The 25612-nt window shown below is 50.9% G+C and overlaps 1 protein-coding gene across 1 annotated transcript in view; it reads left to right on the forward strand.

Annotated features, from left to right (window-relative positions):
• Positions 1 to 25612, forward strand: part of Rnf213 (ring finger protein 213) — a 111953-nt gene that overhangs the window by 25359 nt on the left and 60982 nt on the right. The window contains 19 exon segments of the mRNA XM_037200972.1: positions 1069 to 1207; positions 1210 to 1604; positions 1794 to 1895; positions 2448 to 2614; positions 3075 to 3230; positions 4010 to 4221; positions 6047 to 6330; positions 6722 to 6981; positions 7972 to 8169; positions 10208 to 10430; positions 11504 to 11559; positions 12989 to 13142; positions 14742 to 14906; positions 17408 to 17497; positions 18306 to 18428; positions 20200 to 20380; positions 22334 to 22507; positions 22883 to 23032; positions 24879 to 25462. Coding sequence (XP_037056867.1) covers positions 1069 to 1207; positions 1210 to 1604; positions 1794 to 1895; positions 2448 to 2614; positions 3075 to 3230; positions 4010 to 4221; positions 6047 to 6330; positions 6722 to 6981; positions 7972 to 8169; positions 10208 to 10430; positions 11504 to 11559; positions 12989 to 13142; positions 14742 to 14906; positions 17408 to 17497; positions 18306 to 18428; positions 20200 to 20380; positions 22334 to 22507; positions 22883 to 23032; positions 24879 to 25462 — 3813 coding nt within the window.

Genomic DNA, 25612 nt, shown 5'->3' on the forward strand with positions numbered 1-25612 from the left:
GTTTATTTTCTGAAAACTCTTTTCCTCCAAACTCACTGTGTAGTTGAGAACGACTTGGAACTTCTGGTCCTCCTGACTCCCAAGTGTTGTAACTGCTGGGATTATAGTCACGGCACGCACCACCCAGGTTAACAGCACCAGGACTGGACCCAGGGTCTTATGCACGTTAAACAGAGCCCCATTGACTGAGCTACATCTTCAGGTCCACTTCCTGTTTTGTAGCACACAGTGATGGATGCTGGTTCTCAGGCCAGGAACTCACTTTTAAAGTGCCAGAGGTGCCTATCTGCAGGCTGACTCACCCCATGTGCAGGTGTACCCCCAAGTTTTTGTTTCCTTTTTCCAGCTAGTATAGCTCAATGCCCAGCTACAGCTGTGGGGTCTATGGTAGGGCCTCATCACAGACTGTTGGGGTTCAAGGCATCTTGAGTCACTTGAGACAGGGTCTCCATCGACCTTCCAGAGCATCATATCCTGGACCCAGGGTCCTGACAACCAGCTCCTCAGGCTTTGGCCAAGTCCCTGAGGTGGGAAGCCTTGCCTGGGAGTCTGGTAAGTCACTCAGTGAGCCAGGGAGTAGCTGCTTCTCACTCATCCTTTAATTCACTGCCATTTTGTGCCATGCAATGCCAAGGTGTCATGTGTGGAAAGGCTGTGAATGTTGCTAATGTCCCAAAGGGTCCCCAAGTGAGAAGTGGGGCCCAGTGAGGCCCAGGCTCTGGCAGAGGGAAGTGTGTGGCCCTGCCTGTCGCTTGCTCTCTGCTCCACCACCCTTTGTTCAGTTACACTCTGCCCAAGCTAAAGGAGTCTGCCCAGTGCACTTGTTCTTGCAAAGGACCCTTGTTGGATTCCCAGCACCCATGTGCAGGCTCCTCCTCCCCCTGCACCAGCGCACATGTAGCAAAATTCTCATAGACAGAATCATAAAAGAACGTGGCTGTAGGTGTGACAGGTCTAAAGTGTGGTTTGGACACCAACTCCACCTGCTCGAGGATTTGGACAGGAGCCTGGAGGGAAGTGCTGGGGGTATGGAGACGCTAAGGAATAAACTAACATCTCTCTGTTTAGAGTAAAAAGGAGAAGAGGAGGAGGAAGAGGAGCCAGAGTACCACCCTTTCCTCACAGGCAGGTTCCTTGCATTCCACTTCTGGCCTCTGGAGTCTGGATGTGCCTTCAAGCCCTGGATCCCAGGACTCAGCATTGCCCAGAAGCAAGCCCAACAAGGTGGTGTGGGTAGCCAGGCTGGCCAGTCACTGGACACAGTGGCAATGTCAGTGGAGGAGGATGGTCCTGTGCATGCTGAAGGCAGCAGCATCCCTCTGCAGGGTCACACCGTGAAGGGCACAGGCAGCCACACAGGAGGTGGAGCTCAGAGGGACCCCGTTCCCAGTAGCCACACAGAAGTTAAGGACCCCAATACCTCTAAGCCTTCAGTGCGCAAGGGCCTGCCCCAAGACGGGGACCGTGGCCCGGCCATTTCTGCCTCTAAAGGTCCCCCTAAGGTTACTGATGCATCCCTGAGGGCCCCATTACCTGAATCTAAGGGGGCGAAGTCTGAACACAAGGAAGAAGTGCCTGTGACTGCAGAGCTGGCTGCTTCAGAGGTGAGCAGCAGGCAGTGGGGGCACGGAGGTGGGATATGTCGTGTTCCCCGGGCAGTGGGGGCATGGAGGTGGGGTATGTCGTGTTCCCCGGGCAGGGAACTCTGTTACTCAGCTGTGGCTGACAGCCAAGAGTCAGTGCTCCACTTTGTCACGATGACTCAGGGTTGGGGTGATCTCTGTCTCTTCCAGCCAATTGATGCCGCGGCAAAGCAGGATGGGAAAGAAACAAACAGCACTCAGAAACAGACACCGCCCCCTGGGACGCCTGCTGCCCCTAAGCACCAACACCAGGTAGAGGCTTGACTTGCCAGGAGGTGTCCAGGATGCAGGACTCCTCTTTGTCTGCCCTGCTGGTCCCTTCCTCAGCCCACCATCCCTTGATGAGCTGCCCAGTGTTTATGGTGATGTCATGTGGGAGGCAGAGCCTGTCCCCATGGAATTCCCATGCAGGAGAGAGTCAGGAAGGCTCCCTGAGGACACACGTGGAGAGTCCTGGGAGGTCCTGGGAGGAGGTGGATCCTTCCTCTTGGGTGGCCGCGTGAGACCGGAGGAGGCGCTGTGGGAGTAGAAACCAGGAGTGAGGGCTGAGCCATAGACACGGGAAGTGCCCTGACAGGGAATGGCGTGTGCCAAGGCCCTAAGGTAGAACGTGGTGGGCCTGTTCTCAGAGAAAAGGGAAGCTGGTGAGGGACAGAGAGGCTGTGGACAAGGTTAAAGAGGGCTCCTGCAGGCCATGGTAAGCAGGCCAGAAGACCCTGACAGGTCCTGAGCGAGGACGTCTCTGGCCTGGCGGCTGTGAGGCATGTCTTGTCTTAAGCACTGGGGTTCAATTGCTTGTTCCAGGAAGCTGAGCTCAAGTTGTCTGACCTGGGGAGGAAAACGGGTGAAACTGGGGACACCCAGCCAGACGGTCCGAAGAAGCCAGAAGAGGACAGACATTGTGCAGCAGCTTTGAAAAACAAGAAGGAGCAGAGAAACCAGAAGGCTGCTGCACCAGAGGCTCCGTCGGGGTAGGACGTGGCCTCTTGCACCGGGCCTGTGTTCCGGCTCTGCCAGAGTCATGCGGCTCCCGTCATGCCCAGCCTGCATCTCTCATCAGTGCCTTTGGGAGGACAGCTCTGGGTGGGCCCATCTGGGACACCAGTCCCAAATCCCCTTTCCTGTTGGTTCCTGGGTCCCTAGCAGTCAGCATGATGCTCAGGAACTCTCTGGGATGAGACCATCAGGGTCCAGACTCCTAACCCCGCCCCTGATCCCCACTGTCACTAGTGCCTTGGAGCTGAGGAGAAGCAGCAGCCTGCTGGGGCGCTGTGTCTGAACCTTAATGCCTGGCACTTGCTCTTAGGGGTGTGGTCATAAGGCAGAGATATAAGGATAGTGAGTGTGTGTGTGTCTTTTGTGCGTGTGCACATATTCCTGCATGTGTGCACGCACCCTGGCAGCTAGTGTTTCCTTCCCCTTGCTTCCCAGAACACCTAACCCGGAGGATGGAGTCACCGTGTACTTCCACGCTATTGTCTCCCGAGACTTTGCATTCAACCCTGACAACCACAGAGTGTATGTCAGAGGGGGACAGGAACTCGGGAAGAATGGCTGGAGTGATGCTTGCGAGATGTGCTACACCAAGTGAGTACGAGAGCTTGGGGCTGTCCTGTCACTCACAGAACATCTGTCAGTGGTCATGTGACCAAAGCAGTTGGGTGTGCTCTATCCTTCCTTCCTTTTCTGTCTTTGCTTTTTTTTTTTTTCTTCTGTTTTGGTTTGTTTGTTTTAAAATATCACTTTGTTGTCCTGGCTGGCTTAGAATTCATTGTAATCCTCCTGCCTCATCAGCCTTATAGACATGTACTACCATGATTGGTGAAAAATGAGTGGGTTTTTTTGTGATTTGTTTTTGTTTTCTTTCTTTTTTTTAAGATTTATTTATTTATGTATACAGCATGTATCCCTGAAGGCCAGAAGAGGGCACCAGATCTCATTACAGATGGCTGTGAGCCACCATGTGGTGCTGGGAATTGAACTCAGGACCTCTGAAAGAGCAGTCAGTGCTCTTAACCTCTGAGCCATCTCTCCAGCCCTGTTTTTGTTTTTTGAGACAAGGTCTCACTGTGTAGCCCTGGCTGTCCTGGAACTCACCCTGTAGACCAGGCTGGTCTTGAACTCACAGATCAGTCTGCCTCTGCCTCATGAATGCTGGGATTAAAGGCGTGAGCTGTCACCACCCAGCCCGAAAATGCGTGTTTTAGACACATTCTCCAGCATGCATTTCTTTTCCACTACTTACTGTGGCTCTTTTTCTGGGTTCTGGCTGCAGATCCTGTTCTGTTATAAAAGTGCTATAGCCTTGGGGTTGGGCTTCACGACATGTGTCCTCTGGTAAATGGGCATATTATGTTCCTCCACAGAGACCTTGGTGACTTCGGGTCTCTCATCGAGGGCTGCATGGTCATCCCCAGGCAGAGCTTGGACAAACCCATCCCTTATAAATATGCCATTTACCGTGGTGGCAGTAACAAGGATACCGCAGAGTACGAATTCATCTATGAGCAGCCGGAGAAGAAGGGCGAGCACGTGAACCGCTGTCTGCTGGTTGACTCTGCCCTCTTGGGCACTGGAGGTAAGCCATCGAGGTGCCAGAGGTCAGCTCCCGGGGTCTCTGGGGAGCAGACATGGGGTTGGGCCTCTGCTTGGCACTGGGCCCTGCCTTTCCCTGATGTTGAGTAACGCTGCCTTTGGAAGTGGGTGTGACTTAACCCTTCACTGTGTGGAGAAACAGGAAAGTCTTTCATCAAGGAGTTGGATAGAAAGAGCTGTATCGAGGGCTGGCCGGGATGGAGGGTGACTGAGGGTGGGCAGGAGGGGCAGTGGTCTGGCTCTTCCAGGAGAGCCATGTCAGAACCACTGTCAGAAGGTGGCTTGGACAGTGACAGCCCCGTGCCCTCCTTCCACGGGCCACAGAACTGTTGAGGTGAATGTGGCTCATGCCTGGGCAGTTCTTCTTGTCCACGCATCAGAGGCTGGAGTCTTGAAAGAGTTCCTTTCCTCCTGTGTGTTGTTTTAGTTCCTGAAGCAGCCCCAGACCCTGCTGGGTCACTTCAGATAGTTCTCGTGCCTTTGCTCAGGGTGGATTTGTTTTTTTCTCAGTACTGAGGTTGGAACCCAGGGTCTCTGCTTTAGCATAACTTTAAAAGTATTTTATTACATTGATTTGTATACATGTGTGTTTGTGTGTGTGTGCACATGCCACATGCTTGTGGAGGTCAGAAGACAACTTATCAGATGTGGCAGCAGGCACCTTTATCAACTCAACTGTCTCCACAGCTCCCATCATGTTTTTAAAGACAAGATTTTGACCATGTTACCCAGCTGGTCTTTAAATTTGCTTTAAATTAAAAAAAATTTAAAGACTCATTTATTTTTTATTTTATGTATGTGTGAGTACCTATATACTATTTGCAGGGGGAAAATGGTCATCAGAACTAAATCAGACAATGTTGGTGAAGAGAACACAGTGTTCTTCAGATACAGCTGCCTTAGGACTGATAACCACAGCCCAGCGGGAAGAGCCGGGCCCACAGAATCCTCAACCTCGGATCTTTCGAGGCACTGGCTCAGCCCTGGATTGGCTTTGCCAAGTTCACTTCTGGACAAGGACGTAGAACCAAACTCCCCATTGTCTTTTCCTCAGGGCCTCTGAGAAAGTCTTGGGTCTCCCCACATTTATGTGAGCCATGTATGTGCCTAGAAGCCAGAAGAGGGTATCAGATGCCCTAAAACTGCATTTACAGGCTGTTGTGAGCACCATATGGCTGCTGGGAACTGAACCACAGTCCTCTGCAAGAGCAGCCAGCAAGTGTCCTTAACTACTGAGTCATCACTCCAGACTTTTTTTTTTTTCTTAAAAAGACAGGGTCTCATCCAGGTGGCAGTGGTGCACACCTTTAATCCCAGCACTCGGAAGGCAGAGCCAGGCTGATCTCTGTGAGTTCCAGGCCAGCCTGGACTACAGAGCAAGATCTAGGACAGGCACCAAAACTACACAGAGAAACCCTGTCTCAAAAACCAAAATAAATAAATAAATAAATAAAATAAAAATAGAAAAAGACTGGGTCTCATATAGCTCAGGCTGGCCTTGGCTGTGTAGTCAAGGTGACCCTACATTTCTGACCCTCCTGCCTACACCTGTCCGTTACTGGGATTGCAGGTATGCACTTGACCTGTATGTAGCCCAGCACTTTATACATGCTCAGCAGCACTCTCCAGCCCAGGCTGCACATTCCTGACCTTGGGCTGCACAGGAACACCCTGTGCCAGCTGATGGAGTGATCACCTGGCTTTTTCCTTCCTTCCTCAGGCTGTTCCTCCTCCGTTTCTGCCTTCTAGAGGAGGCCAGGCCTCAGGGATTTGGAGCTCACCCATATTTGACTCTTTTGTCCCCTCAGAGTGGCATCAGTATGATGACATCATCTGCATGAGGCCTCCTGGGAAGTTCCAGAAAGTTATGAATACTTTTACTGATGGCACGAGAAAGGACCTGGTGAAGGGGAAGAAGCATGCCGCTGCCATCATGCTGGACCGGATCTTCAGTATCCTCCATCCCTGGAGTGCCATCAACCTGCAGAGCTTTATGACCCAGTTCAAGCAGTTTGATTCTGTGGTCCAAGTGCCTAAGATCCACGACGGCCGTGCTAGGCCATGGTCCAGTCTGCAATATGATGAGAAAGAGGTACCCATTCTCCACTGTCACCAGCAGCTCTGGAGCAGACAGGCAGTGTCCCTTGACCAACTAGAGGCTAGGTGACCCCTGGACCGAGTGGGCCAAGTACAGCCATCCTCCTCAAGGGGTTCCTCTGTGCCGCACCCCTAGCATTGGTCCTGGGCTCTCCCAGAAGGGGTGGGCTCCTCAACACCCTACACTGTGGTGTGGCCGTCCCTAGGGTAGCACCTCCTATGTCCCCACCCTCCAGGGCTGGGGTCTACGCATCTGTGGCCTCAGTGGGAAGCACGGGAGAGAGGCAAGTGAGGCCCTCCCTTGCTCTGGTGGCTCCGTACCAGGCACTGTTGCCAGCCTCTGAATTTACCCTGCACAGCTCACACACCTTTCCCTTCTGAACCAGGTGAGGAGGAACCTGTGGGAGCACGTGAAAAAACAGATGGTCCCCTTCCTGGACGGGAAGAGCAGGGACCCTCTGCCTATCGACTGCCCTGTGAGGAGTAGACTGAAGTTGGGCCTGGCCGTCCTCTTCATGGTGGAAGCAGTTGACTTTGCTGTCCCCAAAGCCGACCTGGTCTCACTCTGCTGTCTCCTTGTCCCGAGCACTGGCTCACCAGAAGCTCTTCACAGTGACCTCAGCCCCATCCTCAGCACCGCTCAGAAGTACTTCCTGTTTATTATTCTTTATTTTCCATTTTATGTGTACTGGTGTTTCATGTGCCTGTATGTCTGTGTGCCATATGCATGCCTGGTAGCCTAGGGAGGCCAGAAGGAGTAGGCTCTCCTGGAACTGGAGTTACAGACAGTTGGGAGCCAACTTGTGGATACTGGAAACTGAACCTGGGCCTTCAGGAGGAACAGTGCTCTTCACAGCGGGGCATCTCTCCAGCCCCCTGATCATTTTCTCTGTTTTCTCTGATAGTTTCACTGGGTAGCCCAAGCTGCCCCAGACTCAAGAGATTTCTGCCCCCAGCTTGCCGAGTGCTGGATTTTGGGTATGAGCCACCACACCTGCTCATGGAGCTGTGGGTAGTGGTGCCTGTCTGTAGTCCCAGGTACTTGGCAGCTGAGGTGGGAGAATCCTGTGAGCCTGTGAATTTGAAGCCAAGCTGGGCATCTTGTAGTAAATGAATACACGGAGTGTAAGAGAAGCCTAGAGTGCTTCCGCACATGTGTCTTGGCTTCTGTGGAAGCCCCAGGGATGTGTTTCCTTCTGTTCTGTCTGGCCACGGAGATTAGAATGCGAGTTATCACTGCTGGGTCACAGTAGTTTGTAGAGGACCTCCTTGAGCCCAGTGACCTTGCCTTGGGCTTTTCCCAGCATCCTTTGTGGCTAGTTTGATTCAGACTTGGAAGTCACATCAGGTAGCAGTCCTGAGCAGCTCTTACTGGGCACCAGCCTTTGGCTTCATGTTTTAGACACCCGTGATTACACATTTTGTGAAAGATATTCCTCAGCCATGTAGTGCAGAGATGACTAGCTGCTGTGGAGATTCGTGAGGGTTGCTGTAGGGTGGGGCTGGGGTACCCTAACATTCTTATGACTCCTGGGGTGGACCCTGTCCAGCCATGCAGTATTCCTTGTGCTCTGCAGAAAGTGATCATAGACCACTGGGCCATCCTGCCCTCACTGATGCCTACATTCCCTTCTAGATGGCATGCGTACCTGATAACCCTGTGCCACAGCTGCATAACTGAGGGGGTCGACCACTGGCTGGGCACCTTACCTGTCCTGCACTACTGCATGCAGCAGTCTCCACCCAGGAAGGCCTCTAAGAGCCAGCCCGAGGACACCTGGGCAGGCCTGGAAGGAATCTCTTTCGCACAGTTTCGGGACAAAGCTTCCCCTAAGTGAGTTGAATAGCTGCTCTTAGGACGCCCATCCCAGATCCTCAGGCTGTGCACATGGTGCCGTCAGTCTCCTGTTGTCACTGGAGTCATTGCTGATTGATGAGCATTGATTCTATTCTCTGCCTAGTTATTTGGGGTGTGTGTGTGTGTGTCTGTCTGTCTGTCTGTGTGTCTGAGTTTGTTTGTGTCTGTGTGTGTCTGTGTGTGTCTGTGTCTGTGTGTAGCTCAGAGGATGACCTCCAGTATTTGTCCTTTCTTCCATGTTAAGGCTGTGGCTCTGTTCTTCTTTTCTCATTATGTATGTCCAGGTGGTGGGTGCGTTGTTCTCTGGCGTTTTCCTGTCTGTGTGTCCCATCTCCTCACAGGAACACTGGGGATTCCACATGCTCGTCCTATGGGTATTTTAACCGTATCTGAACTCAGGTCCTCATACCCACACAGCTAACGTTTTTACACTCAGTCTGTCTCCACAGTCCCTGCCTAGCCTAGTTATCGCCAACAGACAGAGCTCCCGGGGAGAAGGCTCTGATGCTTGCCTAGGCAGACCACTAATGGTAACAGATTTCCACCGGGGCCTCCCCTCTGATAAGAAAAATCTTACCTTGGGTTGGGGATTTAGCTCAGTGGTAGAGTGCTTGCCTAGCAGGCGCAAGGCCCTGGGTTCGATCCTCAGCTCAAAAAAAAAAAAAAAAAAAAAAGAAAATCTTACCTCAAGTTCTGTAGAAAACTTAGATTCAAGGTATCCAATCTATACTTTTTCTTTTCGTTTCTTTCTTTTCTCTCCTCCCCCACTTCCTCGATCTCTTTCTCCTTCCCCTCCCTCTCAGCGAGTCTGGGCCTGCTGGAAATCTCCCTGTATGCTGCACGAGTCTCATGAAAATGTCTCCACTATCTCTCTTTATTGTGTCCTCTGTGTGAGCATGAGTGTGTGTGTGTGTGGTGTGTAAGTCAGTCCACATACATGTGATGAGCATGTGGCCAGTGAAGCCAGAATTTGAAGTTCTAAGTAGAACACTAACTGAGAAGAAATGTATTTCCTAAAAATCTCCCCTGAACTTTTGCAAAGTACCGTCATCATCACCAGCTGGTGGAAGAACCACCTTGCAATTGAGATACAAACAGCCATATTTGCAGCTTCTAATTTCCATAAACTACTAAGTATGATTTATTTGATAGAACAGAAGTTAAGACCTCAAGTGACCCTGAGCAAAGCCTGACTCTGAAGTCCACTTAGCTTTACAGCGTCTTTCTCGTACATAGACTAGGATGCCTTCACTCATGCACTGAGGGAACCAATTCTTAGGGATACCCCTGTGTGATCAGGGTTGTGGGTAGCTCAGAGTGTGACAGGCAGCACCTGTCCTCTGCCTGGGAGATGGGCATCTGCCTGGAGAGTGGCATTATGGTCAGGCTTGGAGCAAGTCCAGTGTCCCCTGCCATGATGCCCTGGACACAGTCTGCAAAGCTAAAGGTAGGCCTGGAGGAAGCCGCTGTCTTTCCCGGAACTTTAGGAATAAGAATGGGGTGTCATGGTGAACCCTGGCCACTAGAGGGGTAGGTGTGGGGTCTGGGAGTCTTGGGGAGATAGGGGTCAGAGGTGGGGACCATGATCTGCCTACAGTATGTGGGGACAGTGGCCATCCAGTGGGGCAGAGGTGCTGAGAGCCAAGACAACTGCTGGATGAGAACCCACTGCAGGGTGGGCACAGAAACAGGGATGAGCCAATCACTCCGGGAACTCGGATCTCAGCTTCTGCCAACTGAATTCACCCTGAAACTGAAACTCTGCCCAATTCTACCACTGATCTCGGGGTGGGATGAAGGAGAGAGCCCTCTTGGTCTGTAGGGAATAGTCCAGTAGCCAGCGTACCCCTGGAAGTCCAGCTGTCCCTGTTTTCATTCGATCCCGGACTGACTGTGATTTCCATGAGGCATATCAACCCTTCAAGTGGGACTGTCCAACCCCTCCTGGTTCTGTCTTGCTTCATGTGAGTTCCGGCGCTGTGGTCTCACCACACCCCGCGCTGTCTTTCCTCAGGAGCCAGGTTCTCCAGTTTATGCAACCTAGGATGGCCCTGCTGCAGGTGGATGAGTACCTCTTCCGCTCCTGGTTCAGCCTCGTTCCTCTGGAAAGCTTGACTTCCTACTTGGAAAACTCCACTGAATACTTGAGTCATGTGCCTGCTCGCCTCCTGGATTGTTTTCAAGGGATTTCATACCGGCTTCGAGGGCTGGGGAAGATCTCCAACCAAAACATGGAGGTGTGTTGTGGGGAGCAGACCAGCAATTGCTGGCTTAGCAAGGACAGGGTGACTGCTACAGTGCCGGGAACTGTCTGTGGAGGAGTGCTCGCCTCATGAGTGAGAGCCTGGCTCTCATCCTCAGCACCACAAGCAGTGAGGGGGGCCAGTGAAGGACGGAGAGAGAAAGAGATTTATTCAGATGTGGTGAGGTTTATTTAGCTAGGTTTGATGAGGTTTGTCTAGCCAGGTGTGATGAGGTTTATTTAGACAGGTGTGGTGACATTTCCTATGGGAAAAGGTTGGTTTGCCTGAGTTAACTCTATTTTCAGTAAACAGAACTTAGGAAATCAATAGCTTTTTAAACTTCTGTTTTAATTATTTGAAACAGTTGTGCTGGGCAGGACTACAAGCAGTGTGGGTGTGAACTTGTTTCCTATCTGTGTCATCCATCCCTCCTACACTTTTTGTTGTTGTTGTTGTTTTTTGAGACAGTATTTTCTCTGTATAGCTTTGGAGTCTGTCCTGGAACTCACTCTATAGCCCAGGATGGCCTTGAACTCACAGAGATCCACCTGCCTCTGCCTCCTGAGTGCTGGGATCAAAGGCGTGTGCCACCACCACTCAGGCCCTCCTACACTTTTTTAGATATAGAGTTTTTATGTAAAGTGTTTGCCATACAAGCATGAGGATCTGAGTTCAATCCCCGGAACCACCAGGAAATGCAGGGCACTGTGGCCTGCACTCTTACTCCTCAGTGGGGCCGCGGTGATGGGAGGATCCTTGCTTACTAGCCAGCCCAGCTCAACTGGAGATCCTCAAGCCAATGAGAGACACTGTCTCAAAATACGGTGGACAGCTTCTGAGTAAGAGCACAGCCTCCACACATGTGCACATGTGGGCATGCTCACAGAGTAGAAAGAGGTCATTTTGTGTCCTCCCTTTACCAATGTGGAGCTATTCCTCTGAAGAGTAGCTGCTTTGAAGGGAGGAAAGACCAAGAGAGTGTTCCATGTGTACACAGGCCTTTTCTTGTCTTGTCTCAGCAAACACAGCATGGCATGATTACACTCTCCTCCTCTTCACTGTTTTAGGATATCGAGCGAATCTTTAAAATGCTGATTCACCTTGTGGACATTTATCAGGACACGTAAGTAAGAAGGCCAAGGGCAGCCTTGGCTCCACAGAGCTCTGGGAGGCCTGGTGGCTGCCCATGCTGGCCTCAGCTTCCCCCATATCCTGTTTCAATGGGAGATTGCAAACTAACACCATGCTTTCCAAGCTATTAAGCACCATGTCCATCTTCAGCTGCTGGAACCTGCCCCTGCTCCCTCGCTGTGCATCCCTTCCCTGTACCTGTTACACCTGAGCCCTGCATCTCATTAGCAAATCAAGTCAGAGCAGACAAATCGAAAGCATTACTTACTGTTCCCCTTGCTGTGACAAGACCCAGACAAACGCTGTTGGAGAAGGGTGTGTTCTGACTCACTGTCAGGGCACAGTCCATACTGTCCGGGACACACAGCCCATACTGTCCGGGACATAGTCCATACTGTCCGGGACACACAGTCCCTACTGTCAGGGCCCAGTCCCTACTGTCAGGGACACACAGTCCATACTGTCCGGGACACACAGTCTATACTGTCGGGGACACAGTCCATACTGTCAGAGACACACAGTCCATACTGTCGGGGACACACAGTCCATACTGTCAGGACACACAGTCCATACTGTCAAGTTATGCGGACACAGTCCACTGTCGCACAGTCCTACTGTCCGGGACACAGTCCTACTGTCCACGCCTCGCGACCAGTCCATACTGTCGGGACACACAGTCCCATACTGTCAGGGACACACAGTCCATACTACTGTCGGGACACACAGTCCATACTGTCGGGACACACAGTCCATACTGTCGGGACACACAGTCCATACTGTCGGGGACACACAGTCCATACTGTCAGGACACACAGTCCATACTGTCGGGGACACACAGTCCATACTGTCCGGACACCAGTCCCCCCCCCCCCCCCCCCCCCCCAGTCCATACTTTCGGGACACACAGTCCATACTGTCGGGACACACAGTCCATACTGTCGGCACACACCACGTCCACCACTCTGTCGGGGACACAGTCCATACTGTAGGGGACACAGTCCATCCTGGTGGTGAGGCCCTGGTGGCAAGAGCGTCAAGCAGGGCTCGCATTGCCGCTGAAGTCAGGCAGTGGAGAGACGAGCACTGGTGGTCAACAGTTTTTCTGCTTTTCTTTAGTCTGGAGCTGCCATAAGCTGGAGTCACAGGCACTTGAAGTGCTGGGGCCCAGACTCAGGGTCACCCGATAGAGCAACGAGTGTTCTTGACTGCTGAGCTTTCTCTCCAGCCCACCCAAGCCCCTTATGCCTTCTGCAGTACTGAGGAGGAACCCATGGCCTCAGGCCAGGCGAACAAATCTCTACTCATTCCATGCACAAACCCCACACAGAGGACTTGCTCTTTTAACTTTAACATTTCTTTCCCTGTCCGTCTTCTCATTTCTCAACTGTTCCAGTGATTTCTCTGCCACTCTTTGTGAACAGGATTTTTGGGGAGACCCAGCTCCAGACCTACTTAACCGAGTGTCTGACCATCCATGAAACTGTCTGCGACATCACAGCTGACAGGAAGTTCTACGAGATCCCTGCCCTGTCGGCTGAGCTTGTCTGTAAAATGCTTAAGCTTAAACCTCCAGGGGTAAGTGAGATTTGCACATCTGTATACACAGTACGGCCTGTGATACTGTGTGGGAGGGCAGGACTTCCTGTGGACTGTACGGCCTGTGATACTGTGTGGGAGGGCAGGACTTCCTGCAGAAGTACAGCCTGTGATACTGTGTGGGAGGGCACAGGCTTCCTGGACGCTGTGTGTGGGGCAGACTTCCTCAGGTACAGCCTGTGATACTGTGTGGAGGGCAGGACTTCCTGCAAAGTAAGCTGATACAGACTCCTGCGACTGTACCCTGTGAGTGTGGGGGGCGGCTGCAGACTGTACAGCTGTGATACTGTGTGGGAGGGAAAGGCTTCCTGCAGACTGTACAGCCTGTGATACTGTGTGGGAGGGCAGGACTTCCTGCAGACTGTACAGCCTGTGATACTGTGTGGGAGGGCAGGACTTCCTGCAGACTGTACAGCCTGTGATAGTGTGGAGGCAGGACTTCCTGCAGACTGTACAGCCTGTGATACTGTGTGGGAGGCAGGACTTCCTGCAGACTGTACAGCCTGTGAACTGTGGGGGGCACGGCTTCCTGCAGACTGTCACTGTGTGGGAGGGCACAGGACTTCCTGCAGACTGTACAGCCTGTGATACTGTGTGGGAGGGCAGGACTTCCTGCAGACTGTACAGCCTGTGATACTGTGTGGGAGGGCAGGACTTCCTGTAGACTGTACATCCTGATGCAGTCGGTTTGAAAGGGGAGGAGACTAGCTCTGCACTGACTCAATCATCATGAGTTTATTGGGGCCCTGCTGCAGCTGAGCTCTCTCCTGGACATGGAGACTTCCTGGGCTTGGGTAGGAGGGAGGCTGTTGGTGGCAGCACTTCTGATGTCCACTGGCAGAGCTGGGGCCGGACCCACTATGGCAGGATCCTCCTTTCCCATTGTTCACAGAAAACCCTGGGGACCATCCTCCCACCTCTAAGCACATGTTCATTCCTGGTTTTCCCTATGGGAACTTTCTCTTCATTTGACTTAAACAAAGTAGCCAGTCCGTGTCCCGTGAGACTGCCCAGTGCCCCTGCAGCCTCATCAGCTTCCAGCTCTCTGGACTCCTCACAGTCTCTTTCTTCACAAGTCACAACTTTATTGACAGGAGGTATAAGTAAATGTATATTATTTGGAGGGGAGATTTCAAGACAGGGTTTCTCTGTGTAGCCTTAGCTATCCTGGAACTTGCTCTGTAGACCAGGCTGGCCTCGAACTCACAGAGATCCAGCTGGCTCTGCCACCACTGCCAGCCTTAAATGCATATTTTAATGTTATTCCTTTTGATTTTTCTTATCAAAATTATACACATACATATTTATCGTGTGTGTGTGTGTGTGTGTGTGTGTGTGTGTGTGTGTGTGTGAGAGAGAGAGAGAGAGAGAAGAGAGAGAGAGAGAGAGAGAGAGAGAGAAGACAGACAGACTGGCATACAGAGACACAGAGACCCCGCCATGGCGTGGGTGTGGAAGTCAGGACAACTTGTAAGAGTCTGTTCTCTCCTTCCACTACGTGTGTCCTGGGGATCCAACTCAGGTCTCCAGGCTCCATGGTGACCACAGATTCTGAATTCCTTTCTCACGTGTCCGCAGGGTACCACAGAGGGGCTGGCTGCTAAAGCTCATGAAGACTTGGTGACAAGCACTCTCCAGGAGGCCCTGAACACCACAAGAAAATGGCTGCGCCACATGCTCAAAAGCAGCATGTTCTATACCAGCTCAGCCTCTGTCCAGTTCACCTATCGTGAGGAGATGGCGGTAAGCCTTCCTGGGAGTTGTGAGGCTGCCAAAGGCACACAGGTGTGGACGTAAGATACCCGGAGCCATCACTGCTGTCCCAAGAGCTGTGATCATGGCCTGAAGCTTAGCCACTGGGTCCCTTCCTTAAAGAAGGGTCTTTGACAACCCATGGACAGATGGAAAGTGCTGTGGACCTGGCTGGGCCGGGTCCCCCTTGCTGTGAGATGATGGAGACAGCAGCATCAGGAATGCACTTAAAGCAGGGAAGGGGTGGGGGATGATTTGTGGGGAGTAACGCTTGGAGCTGTGAGTTGTGTGTGTGTGTGTGTGTGTGTGTGTGTGTGTGTGTGTGTGTGACATTGGAAATGGAAGGCAGAGGTAAGCAAGGAAGTTCTTTTGTGGGGAAACAGCCCAATGTGCCTGCAGAAAGACTGGGAAGCTAAGGCCCTGCAGGTGGGTTTGGGTTTGGTCACTGGGGTTGGCAATTCTTGGGCTCATTGTCTGGAAGTGTCCCCAGCTAACATGACAGTCACACAAGTGTGAGAGGCACATCCTAAGACAGCCAAAGAAAACTAATGGAAAAGGTGCAGACCCCCGCCTAGAGCTTAGGTTTAGTGAGTAGCCCACCAGCGTTCATTTTTCAGTCCTGACACTTGTGCCTCGTTGTATAAGATGTGACAAGGACAGGAGTCAGGAAGAGCCCTGTAGTTCTCCAGCCATCTCTGCAGCATTTCTTTTTTCTTTTTTTTTTTTAAACACAAACTTTTTTAAAGATTTATTTATTTATTATGTATAGAGCATGTATGACAGCAGTCCAGCAGAGGGCACCAGATCTCATTACAGATGGTTGTGAGCCACCATGTGGTTGCTGGGAATTGAACTCAGGACCTCTGGAAGAGCAGCCAGTGCTCTTAACCTCTGAGCCGTCTCTCCAGACCTCTCTGCAGCATTTCTGTAAGGCTGAAATTACTCTGTGTTTTGAAAAGAATACATTGCAGGCTTTCTAATGATCTAATTCTGCATCAGTGCCTAAGTGGAGTGGGCTAATCTGTACTTGAAATAAATTTTTATGGAAGATGAAGTTAAGAAGATTTTGTTTTTTTTGTTTTTTTTGTTTTTTTTTGAGGAGGGTTGTTTTCTTTCTTTTTCTTTTTTTTTTTTTCTTTCTTTTTCTTTTTGAGACAGAGTCTCTCTAATTTAATCCTAACTGTCCTGGAATTCTCTCTGTAGACCAGGCTGGCCTCATGCTCACAGGAATCCCCCTGCCTCTGCTTCGAGTGCTGGGATTAAACGCATGGGCCACCATGCCCAGCGGTTTTGTATTCTTTTATGGGAGAATGGTGGGTAAATCACAACAGAAACAGCTCTGTAGCCCAGGAGTAAAGAGCCATTCAGTGGGAATCAGCAGGAATGCTGAAGGAAGTAGCCAGGTCATCCGGCCAGGATCTTGCCGCAGATGGCATGTTAATCCCAGGAGGAAAGAGCACTAACGGGGGAATTGGACCCAAGTTCTGCATGGTTGACCCAACCATCAGCCTTGAAAAGAAAATGGTCACTTTGACCGGGCTGAGAGGCGGCAGCACTCTGAGGTGTTTGGTTGGGAGCTGTGGAAAGGCGTGGATAGCTGACCACGAGGGACCTACAAGTACAGTTTCATGAGGCTCAATGTAGTTATGTTTCTTCCAAAGAGATTTTAACCATGGGATCCCAGGAAGGGAAATCAAGAGATAGCCTCAAAAATCATCGGCCTGTTAACGAATCAAAAGATAACTTCTAAAATGGTCGGCCTTTCAAAACTGTCAACATTATAAATGAAGGGAAGGTACTTTTCTAGAAAAGAGAACATGATCACTAAATGATATGCGTAAATCCTGACTGGATGGTGGAGCCAAACAGCACACAGGTGGATCAGCACAGCACAGGGACAGCTCATACATCTCTGCTCTCCACACTCATGCCCGTGAGAGGACCGCACTTCAGGGAAACAGAGGCTTGCCTGGACGTGTCGGGCCAGGTGGTGTGATGTCTATACCTTACCCCCAAGTGTCAGAGGGAGAGAGGCTGACCATCTCTGTGTTCAAAAGGAAACACCTGGCCCCAGTGGAAGGAAGGGTTTTGTTCTTCACGCTCTTTTCTCTTTGAAACTTTTCAGGATAAATATTAGAGGGGACCCTTTCCCAAGGAAGAGCAGGCACACAACTGGGGGATAGTGGTGACCCTGCATTGCATGGGCCAGAGTGGCTCGTGTTGCCCTGACTCACCACTAACACCGTCATTTACCAGAGACAGTGAAGAGCTGAGAGCCCCATTGACCTGGTGCCCTCAGCCCTTCATACTGCCAAAGGGTCTTCCTATGGTGTCCAGGCCTGCCTTGAACTCCTGGAGACTTCAACAGCCCTCCTGCCTCAGTTTCCCAAGTACCTAGGACCACAGATCTGTAACACCTCCCCTGCTGGTCCACCTTCTTTTCCACCCTGGGTCATGAAGTCTTCCCTGTGCTTGTCACTTTGATCTTACAGCTGTGGTGCCGGCTGGTGGGCATCGACTTCCCAGAGGAGTGTGGCTGGAAGAGGTCGCTGCTGGGAGACATGGAAGGGAGGCTCAAGCAGGTACCTGAGGTCAGGGCCCTCGTTCTGGGAGGTGAAAGAACACAGAGGAGACCAGCTATCTTAGCCGAGCACAAGGCTGCAATGGTGGTGAGGTGGGGTCAAGCATGAGTTTGGATATCTGTTTCTGATTTGGCCGCTGACTTCGGAAGAATGTCCAAGTTGTTGTGTGATGCCCTTAGAAGAATAGGGACAGGATGGGGACCCCAACCGTATATGGGGAAACACACACGCAGACGCTGCACCGGCCAGTTTACAAAAACAGCAACAAAGTGGGGGGTGCAAAACCACACCCAGAAAAGCTCTTGATGTGACTGGAGGCTGGTGACATGGATCATCTGCTTTTACATGACGTGAATGTTTTCTCCAGAGCTGGTAGGGAGCCAGGAGTGGAGGAAAATGACTCATCTTTCACAATTGCCCTGTCCTGATTTCCCAAGCTCCAGTGCATGTGGCCCTTTTGCTCTTTTTCAGAGTGGGACAAAAAAGGCTTTACTTTTTGAATGTTTGAATATTTGACAGGGTCTCACCCGCGCCAGCTTCACGTTCCCAGCATTCCTCCTGCCTTGGCCTCTCATGTGCTGGGACCAGAGACACGAGCTGCCATGCCCAGCTACAGAAACGATTTTCATTTGTTCCTTGGATAGTGGGGTTCTTGTGGACCTGCTTAGTGTGTGTGCAGAGAAGCTCGAATCATGGGGCAGTGAGACACCGGATGTTTCCCTGGTGCATGGTAGTGAGGTACCCCACAGCCCTCACACCCCCCTCCTTGAGGCACCCGCAGCCCTCACACCCCCCTGCCTGTCTACAGGAGCAGCCCCGGTTGCAGATCTCTGTCTTCTGCAGCAGTCAGTGGCATTATGATGAACTCCATGACAGCGTGGCCAGGAGCTTTGAGAAGTGTGTCATTGAAGCCGTGAGCTCTGTCTACCAGGTCAGTAGCCTTTCCAGTGTGGGTTCACAGGGGTTTCTGGGACGGCTTGCCAAAGGCTGCTGAAGCCTGCACGTTCTGAGACCCTATAGGGTCTGATCGTCCCCTCTGTGCCCAGAGCTATGGGCTGAGATCCAGTGTTCTCATCCAACTCCTTGACAGGCAGCATGGCTTCCAATTCCTTGGGCTGTTAAGGCCACACAAAACCACAGCTACTAGGCCAGGTGTGGTGGTTCACGCCTTTAATGCCAGCACTTGGGAGACAGATGCAGGTGGCCTCTGAGTTCAAGACCAACCTGGTTTATGTAGCGAGTGTTAGGCCAGCCAGGGCTACATGGCGAGAACCTCACAGCTGCTCACACAGGCCTTGCCCCAGCCGTCTCACAGGCTGAGCCTCAGTTAGGCCCCCGTGAGCCCTGCTGCCGGTCTGCACTATTTTCTGTTCCTTCCTGCCTGTGCAGTGACGGAGAAAAGAACCACATTGTGTGAGGTGCACTCACTGACCTGCTTCCCTAGTTATTGTAGTTTTAGCTCTACTGAGGCCCTTGAGTCTTCCACCTGAGTTCCTTCTGAGGTAAAGGTCCGTTTCTGTGTGTGGAGACCAGATGGTGCTGCCCTACTGACTCGCCTGAGCACCTTGTCCAAACTCTGCTGGTCACGTGTGTGATGAGAGGGCTCAACGCGGTGTTAGGATTTCTACTTTTCCTTTTATTAACTTTTATTATATTAGAGCATTGCTCTGTGTGTGTGTGTGTGTGTGTGTGTGTGTGTGTGTGTGTGTGTGTGTGTGCATGTGTGTGTGTCTGTGAGTGTGTGCTCTCTGTCTGTGTCTGGGCATGCACACATGCATGGAGATCACAGGCCATCTTTCAAGGGGTTGGTTCTCTCCTTCCACCACATGGGTCCCAAGGATTGGACTCATGTTGTTGGGTTTGGCAGCAGACACCTTTATCCTCTGGCCTGCCATCTCTCTGGCCTGAAACAAGACTTCTCACATGCTAGGCAAGCATTTAGCCATTGGTTCATACCCCAGTGAACATTTTTTCTTTTGAGGCTCTGTGAACTACTTTGAATAGATTTGAAATATTATTGAAAGCATAACTTTAAAAAAGAAAAACTACATTATAAAAAAGTTGCAAGCCGGGCGGTGGTGGTGCACACCTTTAATCCCAGCACTCGGGAGGCAGAGGCAGGCGGATCTCTGTGAGTTCGAGGCCAGCCTGGTCTACAGAGTGAGTTCCAGGAAAGGCGCAAAGCTACACAGAGAAACCCTGTCTCGAAAAACAAAAAAACAAAGAACAAAAAAAGTTGCAATTAAAAAACCCATAAAACCACACTCTGAAGTTAACCAACCCCAACACTGTACCACTCAGCAAACTTGTCTGTGGTTAGAACAGAAGGGATGAAAGGTGTGGGCTTCCTGTTGGATTGTGAAATTGCACTCTCAGATTTTCTTAAGTGTCTGTCCACCACCACAAAAACATCCACGACAGTCACAACAACAAAGACCATCAGCTTTGCATCTTCTTCCATAACTCATACTCATTACCTACATTCAGTCCTTCAAGGACAGTTTTTGAAAAAAATCATTTAAAATAAGGGCTCAGCCCAGGCTGGCCTTGTATTTTCTGTGTAGCCAAGGCTGGCCTATAATTCCCCTTCCCCCTATAATTAGTGTTATGTACCACCACACCCAGTTTTCACATTTCTCTTACTTTAAAACAAACTAATAAGACATTACTACATTTCCCCTTTTTACTCATTTTCTTGATAGTCTCAGACCAGTATCCTCCAGGGACTCCCTTGTCAAGATTTACAGAAATTTGGTACTCTCTTGTCCGCTGTGATAACCAAGTCCTGGCCTGTGCACAATGGGAAGGCCGTGTTTGACGTGGATGAGATCTTCAAATACCTACTTACGTGGCCAGATGTGAGGCACCTCTTCGAACTGTGTGGTATGTGCAGGTAGCTGTGGGGAGCTTGGTGAGGGTGGTATGCTCTTGGCCTTTGGGAGCAGACCAGGACAGAAAACCAGACCTGACATTCAGCTGGCCTGTACTGATGAAGGAAGTACCTTGGATGGAGGGACCTAGACAGGCATGGGCATCTTGAAGAAGACCAAAGTCAGAGTTGACTGAGTGTTGCTGGGTACTAGCCCCTCTGCAGCCATGCTGTCCTTGATGCTGCCTCCTGACAGTCTAAGGCCTCACGCTCCAGATGAGGGGATGTGAAGTGCAGAGCATAGATGACTGACTGGCTTTGGTCCACAGATAGAATCAAGAACTAAAGTTGGGCTGAGGAGATTGGCCGGCAGCTGGGGAGGAGGCCCAGCAGGGTAGGAGACAGAGACAGAGGATCCCTGGGCTTCCAGCTCTGAGTCAAGCTTCAGGTTCAGAGAGAGACCCTGGTTTTTATGCATGGACTGCCTACACATGCATTCGAGAGCGCGCGAGCACACACCCACACCCACACACACTCCAAAGCTGTTATTTTGAGAACAGTACTGATTAATTAACAGAACAGGAAGTCCCTCCCACCTGGTCCTCCCAGCATACACAGCCCCAAGTGCTATGTCTTCCCTGAAATCTCTCATGTGTCTTGTGTGAGCTGCTGTGTTCAGATCTTGTAGCAGGAATGTGCCAGGTTTGGAACTAAAAGCCCAGGTGACACTGGAATTCTCATTTTCACCAGACCATTGGTCAGCCCAACAGGGAGTCCCTAACAGCTTGTGAGGGGTGAGGCAAAAAGTGTGGCTGCTGATGTGGGTGCCACATGCCTCTGCTCTTAGCTAGCTTGGGAGTATCACGTGTCTGTATTTTCATTAATACATTGTCTAGAAAAATTCATCAGAGCCGGGCGGTGGTGGCGCACGCCTTTAATCCCAGCACTCGGGAGGCAGAGGCAGGTGGATCTATGTGAGTTCGAGGCCAGCCTAGGCTACCAAGTGAGTCCCAGGAAAGGCGCAAAGCTACACAGAGAAACCCTGTCTCGAAAAACCAAAAAAAAAAAGAAAAATTCATCAGAAAACATAGCTCCCACACAGCTCCCCAGCACCCATGCTCTGGAGTGTGTGGGTGTGTGAGCTGGTCAGTGCTGGCATACTGTTAAGTCTGGGTTCTTAAGTGTTCTCTAGGTTCTAATAGATGTATGATGGCATGCTTGGGCATCACAGTCAACACAATGAACTCAGTGCCCTGAGGATCTGTAGCCCTCTCCTTACGCCCTGTCCTGTGGTTTTGTTTTCTGGATGATCCCATATTGGAATCTCTAACGAGTGTGGCCTTAGACTGCCTGTTTCATAGCGATTTGCATTTGAAGCTCCTCCCTGTCTTCCCATTGCTCAACAGCTGAGTTCTAGTTTGCATCATGGAATAATTTCCATGTGCGGAGCCACCAGGCTTTCTTTGGCATCTCAGTTCGTTCGTGTGTTGTTTTTCTGAGACTGAGTCTCACCATGTAGCCTTGCTTGGTCTAGAGTTTGCTGTGTAGACCTTGGTGGCCTCGAACTAACAGATCTGCTTGCCTCTGCCTCCAGATACTGGGATTAAAGGCGTGTGCCACTATGCCCAGTTGTTTTATGATCTACAATGATGGATAAGGCTACTTTGTTTTCGATGATACAGATAAACATGCTCTTAACACAAATCTAATGACACCAGTAGAGAGATTCTCTGAGGGTTAAAAGTAAGTGTATTGAAAATCTTGCCATCTAAATTGTCAGTTTCACACAGTACACTACCGCAGGGCATGGTGGGCAGGACATGCGAACCTGAAGCCATGCACTAGTCAAGTGTGTCACATGAAAACATTGCTGACTGCTGCTGTACCATGAAGAGTCATCAGGGATGCGTGGTGGGAACAGATGGGGTCAGCAGACCCAGGCTCTGACCTGTGCTTTCTCTGATCAGGAACCAATGAGAAAATCTTAGAACACATCACAGGGGAAGGCAAGCAGCTGATGGCCAGGGCTGAGTCTGTGTTCCAAAAGGTTGCAGAGGAACTCGAGAACGGCACCATTGCGGTTGGGCAGCTGGAGTTGATCCTTGAGCACAGGAGTCAGTTTGTTGAAATCTGGAACTTAAGTAAGTATGAAGTTCAGATACCACCTTCAGGCTGCTGAGCCTCTTCAAGAGGGAGAAAGCTTGGATATGGCATTTTGCGGGCAGGATGTGTTTCTGGGCTTTGTATCCGCCGGCAGTTCTTGTCAGCAAGTTGAGAAACTGTGGTTTATTATTCTGAGGAATATCCTGAGAAGGCAGTAGAATGAGGGCAGTAAGAGCTTGCTCTGTTCCATGCTGCCGAGCACATGGCTCCACCGTCCTCATAGACTGGCTGAGCCAGCGTCTTCCTGGTCCCTCCTTATCGCCCTGACCATGGAGCATGTGCAGAGCGAGGCAGCAGAAAGCGGCTACATGGAAGGCAAGCAGGATTGTGTGAGCTGTCAACTTACTTTTCAGACAGAATACGGCTGCCACTCCAAGAGAAGGCCTGTGATTTGAAGGACTTGCTGGAGAGAAGAAAGGATGATCTGCGGTTCCTCAAGCGAGAAAAGAGATATGTGGAGAGTCTCCTGAGGCAGTTTGGGAGAGTGAAACACCTCGTGCAAGGTGGGTGGGCACCCAGGAGTGGTACTGAAGAACCGAGGGGTCTTGGGGAGGGGCCGAGGAAGGTGCAGGACGGGTGGGCATAGGGGCAGAGCTGGGGTGTGCACATAAGTATATGTCTGTGCGTGTGCTTGTGGAGGCCCAGGGTCCATATGGGATGCATTCTTGAGACCTCTTTCACCTTATTCATGTTGTTGAGTCAGGGTGTCTCTATGTAACAGTCATGGCTGTCCTCTGTGGACCAGGCTGGCCTGGAACTGAAAGACATCCTCCTGCCTCTGCCTCTCCAGCACTGGGATCAAAGGTGTACACCACCACTACCTTTTTTCACCTTATTCAGTGAGACAGGTTCTCTCAATCAAACCCAGAGCTTGCTGATGTATCTAGCCTTGCTAGCCAGTTTGCTCTGGGGATTCCTCCATCCCTGCCTCCCCAGGCTAGAAATACATTCCGGCTGCCATAGTCACCTGACATTTATATGGGTTCCAGGGATCAAAAAATTTTAATCCAAGTTCACTTGTGTTTGCCAGAGGGAATCAGCATCACCTCTGTCTCCACGTCCATGCCTGCCAGCATCTCTCTGACTTTTATGTGCTACAACTATCTGTTGACTCCCAAGATGGGGTCCCTCATCCTCATCATCACTAGATGGGTGAGGGAGCCCTGGGCTTGCTCTTCACCCTGCTGGTCCATTCGTGCCTCCTCCTGAGTGTGTTCCCATCGATGTCGCCGTCCTCTTGCTCTGACTCGGAATTTGGCACTCACAGCTTAGCTACCTTCCTGAGACAGAGTCAGAGGAGCTCACCGTCTGAGTGGATGCACGTCTGCCCAGTTCTCATGCATTGCTCGTCTGGGAACAGAGGGAAGGTTGTGAGTCACGGCCTAGGAACCAAGTGTCACTCCTGGCCATCTCTCTGGTGCTGCTGGGAAGCCTGGGCCAGTCCTGGTTACTGCTTCTTTGCGTGTGACATACTTGCCCTCACTGGATGCTCTGTAGATCAGGCTACCCCTAGACTCACAGAGATCCATCTGCCTCTGGTCAGTTTCTGACCTTAAAGATACAATTTCTATTTTATAATTAGTGTGCGCTTTAGAAGGGAATGAGACATAGGTGTATGTTTCCCAACTGACCTCGTTCCCGGAGTTTACAATGTTTTCCTTCTTGTGAAAACTGACAAACAAAACCAGGGTGGGGGGGAGGAAAGATGTGTGTTTTTAGCCGGGCGGTGGTGGCGCACGCCTTTAATCCCAGCACTCGGGAGGCAGAGGCAGGTGGATCTTTGTGAATTCAAGGCTAGCCTGGTCTACAGAGTGCAATCCAGGAAAGGCGCAAAGCTACACAGAAAAACCCTGTCTCAAACCCCCCCCCAATCCCCCCCAAAAAAAAGATGTGTGTTTTATGGAGAAAATAACCCAAATGTTAGTGCTGAGTTTTCTTAGAGAAGCGACTGGAGAAGGACGGGGCCCAGTGGTCACAGCACTTGTCCAATGCTGCAGGGCAGTAGGTTCTGTCCCCAGGGCCGAGGAAAGAACTCTAGTCCTGCCTCTGCGGGTACGGATCCACAATCCCAGCCCTTAGGAGGTTGAGGCAGGAGGATGATTAGTTGAAGGCTAGCCCGGCTACATGTTCAGATCTTCTTACCCTCACTAAGAAAGAGAAGTGACGCCAGGCAGTGGTGGCACATGCCTTTAACCCAGTAAGAGAGGCAGAGGCGGCTGGTCTATAAAGCAAGTTCTAGGACAGCCAGGAGTACACAGAGAAACCCCATCTCAAAAATATTAAGGGAAAGGGGGTATGAAATACAAGAAAAGAGGTTTAACACCCAACCTTTCATTCTGGTTTCCACAGTGGAGTTTGGAAATATTGAAGCAATACACTCTCAAGACCTCAGCAATAAGAAACTCAATGAAGCCGTGATAAAGCTACCTGGTTCCTCATTCCCCAAAAGGAAGACACATTACTTCTTGTGCCCTGAGATCCGAGAAATTGCAAGCAAGCTAGACTCCCTAAAAGACAGCCACATCTTCCAAGTTTTCTGGCAAGAGATGGCAGAGTTGCTGAGTACTCTGAATCAGGACCACAGAGAGTTGAAGCTTTTGCTCCCAGACGCCTGTGAATGCCTGTACTACCCCTGCTACGAGAAATTCCACAGGCTCTATGAGAACGTGAAGTCCGGAGAGATCACCTTTGCTGAAGTTGATGTCATCTTCAGAGACTTTGTAGATAAATATGATGAGCTGACTGTTGACCTAAAGTCCATGTGCACCTTGGACCCCCAGGACCAAAAAGGTTGGATCTCAGAGCGTGTTGGGCAGATCAAAGAATACCATAGCCTGCACCAGGCCGTCAGCTCTGCCAAGGTCATCTTTCAGGTCCGAAGCACTTTGGGCGTGACTGGTGACTTCAGTGTTCTTGACACGTTGCTAAACTTTGTAAGTGGTTTGCTGGCTCTCCTGAGGGGTGAGGGCCAACCTGATTGTTCTTGAGAGCTCAGGGGCTTCTGACTTGGGGGGTTATGGATGGTGTGGGAGATGGGAATCAGATGGACAGCAAAGCTTTCTTCTTGAGTAACGTGGTAGCTC

The sequence above is a fragment of the Peromyscus leucopus genome, chromosome 8b, assembly GCF_004664715.2.
Source record: "Peromyscus leucopus breed LL Stock chromosome 8b, UCI_PerLeu_2.1, whole genome shotgun sequence".
In the NCBI taxonomy this organism is placed as follows: domain Eukaryota; kingdom Metazoa; phylum Chordata; class Mammalia; order Rodentia; family Cricetidae; genus Peromyscus; species Peromyscus leucopus.